The sequence below is a fragment of the Equus asinus genome, chromosome 5 (genome assembly GCF_041296235.1).
Source record: "Equus asinus isolate D_3611 breed Donkey chromosome 5, EquAss-T2T_v2, whole genome shotgun sequence".
NCBI classification, from domain to species: domain Eukaryota; kingdom Metazoa; phylum Chordata; class Mammalia; order Perissodactyla; family Equidae; genus Equus; species Equus asinus.
The window spans coordinates 79,986,975-80,001,216 of NC_091794.1; the positions used below are offsets into that span (position 1 = coordinate 79,986,975).

At 44.5% G+C, this 14,242-nt stretch overlaps 2 protein-coding genes across 8 annotated transcripts in view; one reads left to right on the plus strand and one right to left on the minus strand.

Annotated features, from left to right (window-relative positions):
- Positions 1–8,346, minus strand: part of SZT2 (SZT2 subunit of KICSTOR complex) — a 51,359-nt gene extending 43,013 nt beyond the window's left edge. For 2 of the 4 annotated variants that reach the window (XM_044770588.2, XM_070510124.1), the window contains exon 1: positions 8,216–8,346. In XM_044770588.2, coding sequence (XP_044626523.2) covers positions 8,216–8,245 — 30 coding nt within the window. In that variant the 5' untranslated portion in view covers positions 8,246–8,346. Of the gene's footprint in view, positions 1–7,959; positions 8,156–8,215 lie in introns of those variants that run through there. The other 2 variants (XM_070510123.1, XM_070510122.1) reach the window with 2 other exon arrangements.
- MED8 (mediator complex subunit 8) lies at positions 8,337–13,750 on the plus strand. 4 transcript variants are annotated; one of them, XM_014867467.3, is made up of 7 exons: positions 8,337–8,438; positions 9,736–9,917; positions 10,574–10,718; positions 11,251–11,391; positions 11,592–11,673; positions 12,023–12,271; positions 13,369–13,750. In XM_014867467.3, exons 1-7 carry the CDS (start codon positions 8,433–8,435, stop codon positions 13,431–13,433), a joined length of 870 nt encoding a protein of 289 aa, XP_014722953.1. In that variant the 5' UTR covers positions 8,337–8,432; the 3' UTR covers positions 13,434–13,750. The 4 variants fall into 4 exon arrangements, with proteins under 4 accessions (XP_014722953.1, XP_014722955.1, XP_070366228.1 ...); XM_014867469.3 differs by having other exon boundaries at positions 8,340–8,438; positions 9,799–9,917; XM_070510127.1 differs by having other exon boundaries at positions 8,424–8,896; positions 9,799–9,917.
- The last annotated feature ends 492 nt before the right edge of the window (positions 13,751–14,242 follow it).

The window sequence follows — 14,242 nt, forward strand, 5'->3', positions numbered from 1 at the left end:
ATGGGGAAATACGCATTGAGAAGAGAAGGAAAAAGCCCTGGAAAAGCAACAGTGAAGGGTGCATGATCTCAGAGAAGAGTGTGGCGAACAGAGATGTAACAACTCAAGATGAAGAAAGTCTTTCTTCTTTTCTAAGACAGAAGGCAAGCATAAAAAGATACAGAAACAGATACTGGGAAACGGCAGGGACGAAAGTGGAGGCAGGAAGAGGGAGGGAACTCCTATTTATTGAGCATCTCAAATACGTTCAGTAGTACAATGTGGAGGTTAAGTGCAAGAATTTCAGATTCAGACAGCCTAGGTCTGAATCCCAATTTGGCCTCTTATTAGCTGTGAGATTGTGGAAAAGGTACCTACTTAATCTCTTTAAGCCTCAGTGTTCTCCCTAAAATGGAGATAATCCTAGTACCAATCTACTAGCGCTGTTATGTGGATTAAGTGAAAGTATGCATATGAAGCACTCAGCACAGTGCCTGGCACTTAGTAAGAATATAATAAAAGTTAACTGTTACAGGTTATTAACAGGCACAATACTAGGACCTTTACACAAGTAAGTTCATTCAGTCTTCACACAAAACACTTAGCAGAGGAAAACTGAGGTTCAAAAAAGTTAAGTGACTTAACATAATTAGTAGGAATAGGGTCAGAAGTCAAACCCGGGCCCAATGAGCTACAAAGCCCATCTACTGAGTGTGACAAATGGATAAAACTGGGGACTTTGGAGCAGAAAAGATTTAAAGTTGTCACAAGAAGGAACATGACGGGGGTTTACAAGCAGAAAGGATGCTCTGAGATAATCAGAAAGACAAAGACAATTGAAACATCGATCTGATGTGAGTCAGCATTATTTGGTTATGTCTCTATGCCTCTCAAATCACAGGCTGGGAAACACTACTCTCTATTATACTGCTTCCCTATGCTGTGCTGAGGTAGGCCCTGGTGACGATTTTTGATTTTACCCTAAGAGTTAGGTCAAGCTACCGAACTCTTTTTCCAGCAGGGCAGTAATACATCCGCATTTTTAAAAATTCCTGCTCTGTTAGCTCAGTGACAATCTTCCTCAAGCAAAAAAAAAAAGAAGGAAAACTGGCAACAAATGTTAGCTCAGGGCCAATCTTCCTCTCACACACACACACAATATCCCTCTGGCTACCATATGATTCAGAAAGATCCCCTAATGACCAGGGGAGATGATAGTGGCCTAGATCAGAGCTACTCAAAGTAGCCATTCTGTGAACTGTTTGAGACTGGTCCCCGATGAGACAAGGTGTTGTGCTGGAATGTAAAATCACCACTGCCTTTTGTTGAGAAAGTCTTGCTATGAAGAAAAAAAACAGTCAGCTTGAACTAACCTTTGAGACAAGTGAGCTTGGTTGCATTTTAAGGGATCTTTAGAAAAAGACAGACAAGAACTGGTGATTAACTGGAAGTGGAGAGGAAAGTAAAAAAAGAAAGGTGTCGAGAATGTCTAAGGTAGCATCAGTAAGTTGCAGAATGATTAACAAGTTAGCTAGAAAAATTTGATATAGTTATTTACCATCATTTCTAACCACCATCCCCCTCAAAAGGTCCCATGGAACTGTATACTCTTACTGCCAAGCTCCTAAAAACAGAAAAGGGGTCTATTTATTGGCAAAGAAGGAAATCGCAGCAATTATTCGTCCTCTTTCTCTGATCCTTGGTCTCAGAGAGGGATACTCATAAACTGGCAACTTCTCCCTCTGGATTGACTGAGCTGGTGTGGGGCGATATTAGTGACTGCTCTTGTTTATGAGTTGACTGTGCTGGATCCCTGCCAAGGTGCTTATCTAAAAAAGGATGGGTTGGAGCTCAGAGTATTATCAGAATAGGAAGGATATCCCAATTCAGCAGTCCTTTCTGTTTATCACTCTATCCCCAGAGCCTAGCGCACTGCCTGCCACATAGAATGCTCAATACAATTTTGCCGAATAGGTGAATTCACTCTGTTTTAAGCAAAGCAAATGTGGCATTTAAAACTAATCATAATCAGTACAACTCTTCTCAAGGTGAGATCATCTTAACACTAGTCTCAATATTATTTTCCTTTTGTTATTCTTTGTAGTTAGTAAAGACTTTTAAAAAATGTCAGCCTGTTTCAGCTATGCAAGGAGACCACCAAGGAAAGGAGTTTGGGCCCATACTGAGCCACGGTTAAAGGGGGAGAGCAAAGGTCCACGGGTCAGCACCATAAGGACACTTGGGGACACTTGGTCACTCCATCTTCTAAGACTAAAATCTTGGCAATTCTGGCTTTAGTAAGTAAACTGGTCCATGATTCCCTGCATTAAGTTAGGTAACCCTGCTAGGCATTCTCAAAGCAGCCTATACTTCTTCAGAGCACCTACCTAGTTTATAATGAAGAATTTGTGTTCTTTTGAATGTTTGTTTGCTTCCCCTACAAGTCTAGAAGCTCCAGGGAAGTAGGAGCTGTGTCCATCTATTGTTCTTTGCTGTATCCCTAGCAACTAGCACAGTGCCAAGAATTTGCTGAACGAATGTATGAGTGAGGGAAATTGCTCTCATAAGTTATACTCATTCTCTTCTCTGTTTCAAGCTATGTTGTTAGTTTCTTACCAGTGATTCCTAATTTTTCATTTATCAACATGTTTTTTTTTTTTGTTCAAAAGTCCCCATCCTTCCTCATCCACTTTATGGAAAAACTAGCTTATTCTATTGTTTGGATTTTTCCTTTGCTTCCCTGAAAGTTGTTTTTACCAGATTTTCACTAGTATATTCTTTCACGGTATTATCTTTTTGTTGACTGTTCCTGGAATCGGGGGAGGGGGATTCTGGTGTGACTTCTAATAGATTTGTTTTAGAAGGAAGAATGGTGTTATGGAAAGAAAGTGTGATCTGACAGCTGAGACTCTGGGTTGAGCTTTAGTTTCCTTCTCTATAAAATATCATCTCCTACCCCAATGTGTGAAAGCACTTTGTAAAGTTAAAAGTGCTCATAAACGCACACATTAGTAATAACAAGGTGAAGTCCTGCACAGCCATTCACTTCAGCTTTTTGTGCTCATGCCCATTTAGTTGGCATAGTTGGAAATTTCCTCAAACTGTGCCAGAATCTCTCTTCTTGATATTATCTTGACCTGTTCTTGAAATGTGTTCTCCTGAAAAACTCTAACCCACTTTTAGTTTTACCTCCTTTTTCCACAAAGGGAAAGTCTGACCCTTTGCCAAAGGAGAATCTATCAAACATCTGCTATCAGCTCTGAGTCTTTGCTTCTCCATAATAAACATCTCCAGGTTCTTTAAGTGTCTCAAACAGCATGGTTTCAAGTTTCCTTACTATTTTACAGCTTAGATCACGTGCCTTCGAATGAATTCTGGCTGGTCTACTTTTAACCTTAAAATGTGTGGGCCAGAACGGAAGACAACACCCAGGTGAGGTCACAGACTCAAGAGTCTCCTTGGTTCCCTTTACCTTTTTGGAAGCTTTACCATACTGTTGACTCAGGAAACCTCTGTGACTTTCTCATTTGTGCTGCTAAGACATAGCCCCCATTCTGTCCTCATGCAGTTTTTGGACACACAATTATTCAATTAGTCCTATTACATTGGATAAATTCAGTCTATTATTCTGTTGTGAAGCTTAGAGTGCTGTTCTGTCTTCTAGTAAACCTCTTTCCAGCTTAACTTCCCTGCTAATTTGATCAGGATGCCATCAAGTCCTCATTCAAGTCCAAAAAAGACAAAGGCAAGGTGAGTACACATTCATTTATCAGTTAACAGATTCATGGACAGCTTGCTACATGCTAGCATTGGGCTAGGTCCTAAGGATACGACAGAAGGCAAAAACTGGCATTCTCTGCTCTCACAAAATTTACCCTATGGAGAAAAAAACATGAAAGAATCACTCTAATTCTTGTTATTATTACAAACTGAGGAAGTGTGCCATAGACTAACATGGTTCTACGGCAGCATGTAACAGAGGAACTCGACCCAGGCTAGGGTCTTAGAAGAAAGTGACACTGAAGGTTGAGCAGGGTTTTGCTAAGTGGGCAGGGAAAACTTTCTTCAGGTCATTAGCTAGTAGGCCGCTTAACTCTAGTACTGTATAGCTTCCATTTTTCCACCTTGTCTCAAAGCTTATTTCGAACAACGGACTGACTGTCCAAGGCCAAACTCAAGTCTAGTTCATCAATCAGTTCTTACAGAACCCACTCTCTTGAAACCAGGAGCAGCTGCCTAACTTGAGCTTTCTCACAATATGATCTTTCAAAGTCAACAACTACATTTCCAAAACGTCCTCTTTAAGTTTTCTTTGCATTCAAGATGTAATTTATTAGAACCAGAAGACTTAAGAATTAATTTAAGAAGCTAGAATGGTATTTTTCAAAGTGTGATCCTAGGACCAATCACATTGGAATTACCTAAGGTGCTTATTAAAATGCAGATTCCTGGGCACCAGTGCAGACTAATTAGAGTTGATGGGGCTTAGGAATCTACATTTAACAAGCTCCCCAAGTGATTCTTCCACTTTAATGTTTGAGAATTCCTGAACAGGTTGTGTTCCCACAGCATCCACACTCACATGGAATTTCAATTACTCCAGATTGAATCCCACCCCTCCCCCGAGTCTGAAGCGCACCGTAGCAGTCTGGCAAAGAGAAAGCAGGGTTTTGGAGTCAAAGACTTGGATTCAAATCTGGTTCTACTACTTGCTATCTAGGTGAGCTTGGACAAGTTACTTAACTTTTCCAGGCCTCAGTTTCTTCATTGATAACATGCAGATAAGAATATCTATTTCAGACTCAGTCCCGATGGCCTAGTGATTAAAGATCGGCATGCTCTGCTTCAGCAGCCCAGGTTAGGTTCCCAAGCGTGGAACCACATCACTTGTCATAGCCATGCTGTGATGGTGGCTCACATAGAAGAACCAGAAGAAACTGCAACTATACACAATTACGGACTGGGGCTTTGGTGGTAAAAAAGGAAAAAAAAGGAGGAAGACTGGCAACAGATGTTAGCACAGGGCGAATCTTTCTCTGTAAAAAAAAAAAAAAGAGTATCTACTTCATAAGGAGGTTGTTGCAATTAAAGAGGAAAGTTAGAACAATGATGAAGGCAGCCTATCATTCTTTGGAACATTTATTGAGGCCTACATACCATTTATAACAAGATGAATAAAACATTATCAGGCACTGTGCTGCATACCACGTATATCAAGATGAAGGAAACACTGCCCATCTCATTAACTTGTTTTTTGTACCTGTCCCTTTGTGGTTAAGGTACAAATTACTTTTTGAGCCTTTTCCAACCCTTGTGCTGTCTTGTTAAGAGTCCCATGAAATAATGCAGATTTTTCTTCCCCCTTGAACTGTCTGAACCCTCCTTACCACCGCACTTACGCCAAAGTCCTCAATCTCTAGCACGGTCTTAACTAGAATCTTCTCCAGCCTCATCTCTCACCAACTCCCTGAGTTAGAGCACCTAGGAGCAAATGCTGGTTCTGCTGCTTATGAGTATAAGGCCTTGGTGAAGTTACTTAAACTCTCTGTGCCATAGTTTCCTCATCTGTGAAACAGGGATAAGAACAGTGCCTATTTCATGGGGATTTTACAAGTCTTACATGATACTTAGTAAGCACTCCGTGCTAGCCATTCTCATTGTCACAAGGCGCCCACGCGAACAGCTGCTCCCTCTCGGGTCTCTGAGGGCTCTAAGCTCCTACTCACCTCAGGGTCTTCACTACTCCCTTTGCCTGTAACGCTCTCTGCCTCCTCTCATGGCCAGCTGCTCATTGTTCAGGCTTAAACGTCCTTCCTTTGAGAAGGCCTCCTGATCCCCCTCACCCCACCACTTCTCAACAAAGTAGGTTAAGAACCCCTGTCAAACACTCACTCACTCTGTATTTTTCCTTTGCAGCACTTATCATAATTCAACGTTTGTTTACTCCATTAAAATAGGGAACATGTCTGACCTGCACTGCTCTGTATCCACCCTGATACTTGGCACAATCTGAGTCCGTAGCAGCACTCATAAAATATTTTAAGTATTTGATGAATGAATGATTTTTTAAATCTGATTATGCTCAATCTCTCTCTCGGGATTGTAGCAACCCCTAAAACTCACTTACTCTTCTGCCCAGGGGCAGAACTCTTCACTCTTTACTTTCTGAGAGAAAATTTTCAGAAATGAAAATCAAGAACTTAACAAATGCTTAACTTGTGGCTGAATAAGACTCCCAGGAGTGTGCGTCTTGCCTCCAAGTCACTTCAGATCTGCACTGTTCAATATGGCAGCTGCTACCACATGGGGCTGCTGACCACTTGAAATGTTGCTAGTCCAAATGAGATGTGCTCTAAGTGTAAAATATACACTGGATTTTAAAAACTTGGCACCAAAAAACAATGTGAAATATTTCATAATTTTTTATATTTATTACATGTTGAAATGCTAATATTTTGGAAATAAATACAATATATTAAAATTAATTTCACCTGTTTCTTACCTTTTTTAAACTTGGCTACTAGAAAAGCTACATATATGGCTTGCATTTGGTTTCTGTTAGACAATGCTGTTTTAGGCTATCTACCTAAAAGGTATGTTGTACTTCACCACAACATCCCTCCATTTCCTCTCATTTTAATCCATAGTGAAACATAATTCAAATTCTTTCATGGAGTTCTCAATATTGATATTTCTGATGCATGGGCTATTCCACTACCCCTGTGAAAAAGATTGTTTCTTTTAAATATGACGGTTTCCTACAACCATATTCAATCTTGGGTCTCATCACACCAAATTCTAATGAACTGGAGATTTGCCATCCTGTGGCTAGTTTACTATTTATACTACAAACTTTATGGTTAAGAATACAAGATCTGGGGGCCGGCCTGGTGGCGCAGTGGTTAAGTTCGCACGTTCCGCTTCTCAGCGGCCCAGGGTTCGCTGGTTCGGATCCTGGGTGCAAACAGGGCACTGCTTGGCACACCATGCTGTGGTAGGTGTTCCACACATAAAGTAGAGGAAGATGGGCACGGATGTTAGCTCAGGGCCAGGCTTCCTCAGCAAAAAGAGGAGGACTGGCAGTACTTAGCTCAGAGTTAATCTTCCTCAAAAAAAAAAAAAAGAATACAAGATCTGGAGCAGACCACCTGTTTTGGAGTCCTAGCTCTACTACTTATTAGCTGTGTAACTTTGTTACTCTGAATATCTCTGTGCCTCAGTTTCCTCAACTGAAAAGTAGAGATGATAACAATGTCTACTTCATAGAGTTGAGAGCATTAATTGATACTGGTGCTTAGAATGGTGCCTGGCATGTGATAGCATTCAATAAGTAATGACTATAATTTGTGTCATTATCCATATGCCTCATCCTTCCCATCTACTCAAATATTCTCTTGTAATACTGGGTACCTCTCCTTGTGACATCGTTCTTTCCAAATCTGAGAGATTTTATGCTCAGACCTTCTAACTCCAAAATTCTGCTACTCTTCAGCTGAGCAGCTCTTGGGGAACCTCTCTCACTTTTCAGTTTGATCTGTAAATGAGAGTGGATATTGCCACCTTCCTTAACACAAGTTTGAGTAACACAATGCAGTATATAAAGTTCCCTGCATGGTCCTTAGCGCCTAACGGATACCTCATCCGCATTTTCTGCTTTAATACATGTGATCCTCACAACACACCACAACGTAGGCACTCTATGAAGAAGGAAACAGGATCGAGGAAGTCAAGACTTGCCCTAAGTTGCACAGATAGCTAAACAGCAGCACCAATATTAGACCGAGGTTTCACTCCCAGTTAAATGTTTTTTCACGAAACCAAAGCTGCTTTCCAAAAGCCTGAGCGCTAGAGCTAAATTAATTCACGCTATTTATGGCACTGCAATGCTTGAAGAAATGCAGAAACCGACAAAATCAGTCTATTGCCGTATGCAACATATGAAACTGCAACAGAAAGTCAAAACACAGGTTTTGTTAATACCATTATTATGTCAAAGAACCTGAGAGCCCTAAAGTCGGCGACGTGGATGAAATTTCAGCAAACAAAACAAAGCGACGAAGTTTCTCTAGCCCCCGAGTTGACTGCGGACCGCGGGGAGGAGCTTCAATGGTCGGGCCTTCGGGGCTACGCGGCCCGGCCGCCCCCAGACCCGGAGGAGGCCACGGCCGCGCTGGTCGCCGGGCCCCCCCCCTCGGATCTCGGGGACGAGCGCTGCGCCCGCCCGCCCGCCCCTCACCTCCGGCTCCGGGCGCTCCGAGGCCATCATACAGCCCTCCAGCGCCGGCCCGGGCCAGAGAAGACGTTCCACTCGTAACCCCTGACCCGGCTACCTCGCTCCCGGCCGGAACCGGAAGTGACTGGGAGGGCCGAGTTCTGAGTTCTCGGATTGGTGGACGAAGCCCTTCCCGAGTGGCTGGCTGACTTGGAAACCGGAAGTGGAAGCCGCCGCCGCAATGCAGGTGAGAAGCTGCTTGGGCCTCTAGACCGCTGTCTGGCTTTGGGTAACGGGACCGAGAGGGGGCTGGCCGAGGAGAGAGTGAGGAGTTGGGGCTAAGAAGAGGGGACAGCGCCTGCGGCTGACTGATGAGGGAACGCAGGATGGGCGCCGAGGCCGACTGGAGAGGGAGTGGCGCGAATGGGAGATGGGGTGGAGCCCGGCCAACAGGAGACAGAGATGCGGCCAGGTCGGGGGCGGGGAGGCAGCACTGACTTGCTGGGGTGTGGGAAAGGATCCGGTTGTAATTTGGGAAGGTCGAGATGCAGTCCAAAACAGACGGCTCAAGGAAGTGACGGGCTGGCACAGGCCCCGACCTAGGCTGTTGGATGGACGCTGTTGGATGCATACATAGCAAGGCATCTGTAATTGGAGAGAAGCCAAGGGTGAAGGAATTGTGGGGCCGCATGGCTGAAAGCTAAGGTAATTATAATCTGAGGCCGTGGGTGGAACAAGGATCAAGGTTCCTGTCCTACACGTAGGCGAGTTTGCAAGACAGTTTTGCATCATTCTTCTCAGCCTGTGTCTGATAATTGTTAAGGATGAAGAAATGAAGTGAAGGTGGAGACCATAGACAGGAAGGAAATGCTTTGCAGATCCCCACACTTTTAAAATCGTCTAGTGCTTAGGACCACATGCATTTTTTTGTCTTTCATTTGTCACTTAGTTTTTTGCATCTGGTAGTCAGTAAACGGTTATAGGTTGACAAAGCTTGTGAAAGGGGCACGGGAATATTGGGACAGAGATAAAATGAGTGCAGACTAATTCAGCAGGGAGGAAGTTGAAATATCAAATGCTGAGGGCAAATGAAGAGGGGGAGGCAGTGGTGGTGCAAGGCTGGTATTCAGAGAAACCTTCATGTGTAGGTAGATTTCCCAGAGTGTGTCATTGGCAAGAACAGGCAGGCTCACAAGGCGAGTTCTAGAACAGAGGAAGCTGGAATACCTGTGCTGTGGAGGTACACAAAAGATAATAAATCCCAGGCATTAGTTCTGGTGCAGACTTCTCAATGAGCGAGACTAGAGTGTGCCTAATGAGGGGAAAAGCCAGGCACAGATTAGGATGTGATGAGAGAAAGGAATCAGTTGGTAGGAGGAATTGATGTCAGGTAAATGGATTGACAGGTCTAAGGGTTGATGCTGTCTATAACCCAAATAACAAAGGTAGAAAAAAAAAAAAAAAAAACCTGGTTCTTCTAGGCCAGTGAGAATCCTGAGTTACTTGACTGGTAACAGTTACACACTGTTATTCTGGCATTTCAGCCTTCCTCTGTATGTGTCATACTCATTGTCATCTGGGTAACCAACCTATTCCTGTTGGTGCAGAGGGAGGAGAAGCAGCTTGAAGCATCATTAGATGCACTGCTGAGTCAAGTGGCTGATCTGAAGAACTCACTGGGAAGTTTCATTTACAAGTTGGAGAATGAGTATGACCGGCTGACCTGGTAAGGGTTGCCAGAGCAAGCTGGGGAGGGCTTCATGAGTGGGGAGCCAGTCCTCTTGGTGGATAGGACATCTCCAGTGATGTAACCATTTATCAGTTTGCAAACTTTTTTGTATTTGGAAGGAGCTGGGTTTCCCAACATTGGAGTTTGGCTTTAGGGCCTCCATGGCAAGGAAGTAGAGAAGTGCCCAGTTTGCCAACCTAGGTTCTTTCTAGCTTTTGATTCTCACTCCTTGACTTTTCTGGGAGGAGAAAAGTGCATCCTCCCCCTATAGTAGAAACACAGTATTCATACTGGATTTCTTGGCATGGATGGTGCTGAGTCTTTTAGGTCCAACCCACTCTGGAAGTATGGATCCTATTTCCAGGCTGGAAAGGAGGCTTTTATTCAGTTTCTGAATTTTTAGTGATAACAGTGTAGTCATGGTTCCTATTTTGCCAGTGTTCCTCACCCCATTCAAATAATGAACTGCCTTTTTTCTCCTTCTATGTGAGAAACTTCCTAACCACGTAATCCCTGTGAGCCAGTCTGGTTCCCACCCAGCCCAGCCATAGGGTTATGAGTCTTTTGAGGGTGAGTCTGGGTATTCTTAGTCTGCAGGACTCCTTTGAGGCTACTTTACTGGGAACATTCTGACACCTTCTTACCACCACCAGGCCCTCTGTCCTGGATAGCTTTGCATTGCTCTCTGGACAGTTGAACACTCTGAACAAGGTCTTGAAGCATGAAAAGACGCCACTGTTCCGTAACCAGGTCATCATCCCTCTGGTCTTGTCCCCAGACCGAGATGAAGATCTCATGGTAAGAGGAGGAAAAGGGTACAACTTGGGAAATGAAGTTCTTAGATGGGGATGTAGAGCACAGTTGTTGGTTGGTTATTCTAGAAGTTCTGAATGTGGAGTAGTATGTGGCAGTAAGAAGCAAGGGCTGCATTTTGGGGGCCTTGCTTTTTGTCCTTCTGGAGTTGGGGGAGCCACTCCCAAATAGTGCTGAATTAATCTGAGGCCTGTGTCACCAAGGCAAAGACCCTTCTCCTCCAACACCTATCTTGAGTGAAAAGTATGTTCTTTTGTGACTTTTGTCTATTTCAGTCTTAGATTCAAATGTGCTAGAGCGAGGTTTTCCTCTAGGTCTAGTAGAGATAGGGGTGTGAGGAGACAGAAATAAAGGATGTTACGTAAGGGGAATAGTGTCCTAGGAAGCCAGATATTATAAGTCTCAGGTTGTGTTTTCCCTGAAAATGCACTGTTTGCCTGTGGTAGGAACTATATATCAGACCAGACTGAATCTTCTTGGAGTGCATGGTAGGATCAATAAAATCTTTGTATTACAGCGGCAGACTGAAGGACGAGTACCTGTGTTCAGCCATGAGGTGGTCCCTGACCATCTGAGAACTAAACCTGACCCTGAGGTCGAAGAGCAGGAGAAGCAGCTGACAACAGATGCTGCCCGCATTGGTGCTGATGCAGCTCAGGTTGGACTGAGTCATTGCCCTGTGGCTCCCCACCCCTGAGTCCCATCATGAGAAGCTAGGCATTACTGTTCCTGTCTGGTAGGAGTGCACCTACCAGACGAGTTGTATCTAAGTTGCCCCTGAAAGAGCACAAGGAAGAAACTTCCACGTGATCGTTTCTTGCTTGCCCTAATCTCTGCACAAATTTATGTGTGTTACAGAAGCAGATCCAGAGCTTGAATAAAATGTGCTCAAACCTTCTGGAGAAAATCAGCAAAGAGGAACGAGAGTCAGAGAGTGGAGGTATGGAGGGATTGGTAGCGAAATGGAGAAGGAAAAGGGATAAGCTCCCTGGAACAGGAGTCGTGGTTTTGGTAGTAGTGAAGCGAGGACATAAGCGTATGCCTCCATTCTGTTAGCCTTTTGTGTTTAAGGCCGGCCCTGGAGCAAGTGGAGGAAATGGGCAAAATGAGAAGGGAGGATTCTAAGATAGATGTAGGAGTCCTCTGGTTCTTCCTCTGGGCTGCCAGGGGGTCTACATGCTGCTGAAATCAGAGCTCCAAGCCCTGGTATGCATTCTGGTCTTCCTGCTGCTAGGTTCAGTCCAGGGCCAGAGGCGTACCTCAGGGTCCTCACTTACCTTTTTCTTCAGGTCTCCGGCCGAACAAGCAGACGTTTAACCCTGCAGACACCAATGCCTTGGTGGCAGCTGTTGCTTTTGGGAAGGGTCTGTCTAATTGGAGACCTTCAGGCAGCAGTGGTCCTGGCCAGCCAGGTCAGCCAGGAGCTGGGACAATCCTTGCAGGAGCCTCAGGATTACAGCAGGTGCAGATGGCAGGAGCTCCAAGCCAGCAGCAGCCAATGCTCAGTGGGGTGCAAATGGCCCAAGCAGGTCAACCAGGTAAGGTGGCAGGATTGACATGGTGGCACACCTTGAGCAGGGGGAATAAACTGGATTATTAGGGCCCCCAATATCCCTAAAGCTGGAGATTTTCTCCCTTTCTTCTTTGGACTGTGACCCAGAAAACAATTTTTAGGAGTAAAAATCTCATTTGAGACTCTGTGACAGGTACCAGAGAATGAAGAAGAACTTTGAATAGCAGAAACTACTCTCTCTTTTCACCCCCATCCCAGACCTTTGTCTCAAGTACCCTTCTGTTCCATTTACTCTGGATATTAGGTGTGTTGTAAATGTCTTTTCTTAGAGAAACCAATGGTTAGACCTTAATTAAGACCATTTGGTAGGTGCATTGGGAATTGACAAGCAGGCAAGTTTCCCAGTGCTACATGTATTCTTTTCTCTGATCCTATCTCTCCTGCTCAGTTTTGGTAATAACGAGAACAGTTTGGAGGAGTTCAGATGCAAGCATCTAGAAGAGGTATTTTCTTCCAAGCTGTCTAGGTAAAAGGACAATTAAAATAAGAGAGAACAGGGGGCTGGTCCCGTGGCCAAGTGGTTAAGTTCGCGCGCTCTGCCGTGGCGGCCCAGGGCTTCGCTGGTTTGGATCCTGGGCACAGACATGGTGCTGCTCATCAGGCCACGCCAAGGCAGCGTCCCACATAGCACAACTAGAAAGACCCACAACTAAAAAATATACAACTATGTACCAGGGGGCTTTGGGGAGAAAAAGCAAAAATAAAATCTTAAAAAAAAAATTAAAAAAATAAGAGAGAACATAGTACTTTTTTTTACCTGTGACATTACATGGAGGTCACACAGGTTTAGCTATGTTTTCCAGGGGTAGATAAGCAGGAGACGGCTGGGGTGTGTTCTGACCCCTTCCACGATTCTCCCTGACCACCCCTTTCCTCCTAGACACCTTCAGGGAGAGAGCGGGGTGAGAAACCACACCTCTGATCCTTGCCACCCAAGGTCACATTCCACAGAGGTTCTGAAATGACAGAGGAGGTGGCAGAAGGGAACCTGAGAGACCACACTTCTGCTTTATCATGAAAGTCTTAGCATGCTTCAGGTATCCTTCTTCGTGTTCCTTTTAGGGAAAATGCCGAGTGGAATAAAAACCAACATCAAGTCGGCTTCAATGCATCCCTACCAGCGGTGAGTGTGGACGGCAACCTCCACTCCCAGATGCACTTTGCACAGTTGGGCAGTGAAATTGCCTTTTGCCCAAAGCTGACCTAAATGGGTACAATAAAAAGAACATGGGCTTTCAGCAACAGATGTATCGCAACTCCACCGCTGACTGGCTGTGTGACCTTGGGCAAGTGACCTAATTTTTCTGAGCCTGTTTTTGTGTTTATAAATGGTGATAATACCTACCTCATAGGGTTGTTGTGAGGATTAAAATGAGAAAATGAATGTAAAACACTTAGCACAGTATATGAAATAATGGGTATTCAATAAATGATAGTTTCTACAGCCAGTTCTCCCTACTGCCCTCTTCAATCCTCTATCCAGAACTTACCCTGATCTGATACTGCTTCATGTCAGTGGTGAGTTGATGGACACAAGATCATGGACTGCTCCGCTCTGTTTGAAAGCCTGTGCTTATTTTGTCCTGCCGGAAATGGTGGCAGCCTCTCTGTCGTTAGGGCACACTGTCTCTGCATACCCTCCTGCCCAGGTTCCATTGTGGCTGTCTCTCCAAGCTGCAGGTGACAAGGCTTCTGGGCTGGGACAAACTGTCCACCTGCAGCTCAGGTGAAGCTGGGGCCTGCTGTACTCTCCATTTTCTGAGAAGCCAATTTAGTTCTTACCTGGAAAATAGTCACAAAGTCCCTTATCCTTTACTCCACGCTGTACACATGAAGGAAGATGTCAAAGGCCCAGTAGGTGGTGGCTTCGTCAGGAAGTAGCTCTGCCAGACAGGACTGTGTGAGAAAAGGTTCTTAGACATGAAAAAGCCCCTTC

Coding starts and splice junctions, on each gene's coding strand:
- MED8 (XM_014867467.3), top strand. Junction 9,918..10,573: donor GAGTATGACCGGCTGACCTG/GTAAGGGTTGCC, acceptor TACCACCACCAG/GCCCTCTGTCCTGGATAGCT. Junction 12,272..13,368: donor GGCCCAAGCAGGTCAACCAG/GTAAGGTGGCAG, acceptor TGTTCCTTTTAG/GGAAAATGCCGAGTGGAATA.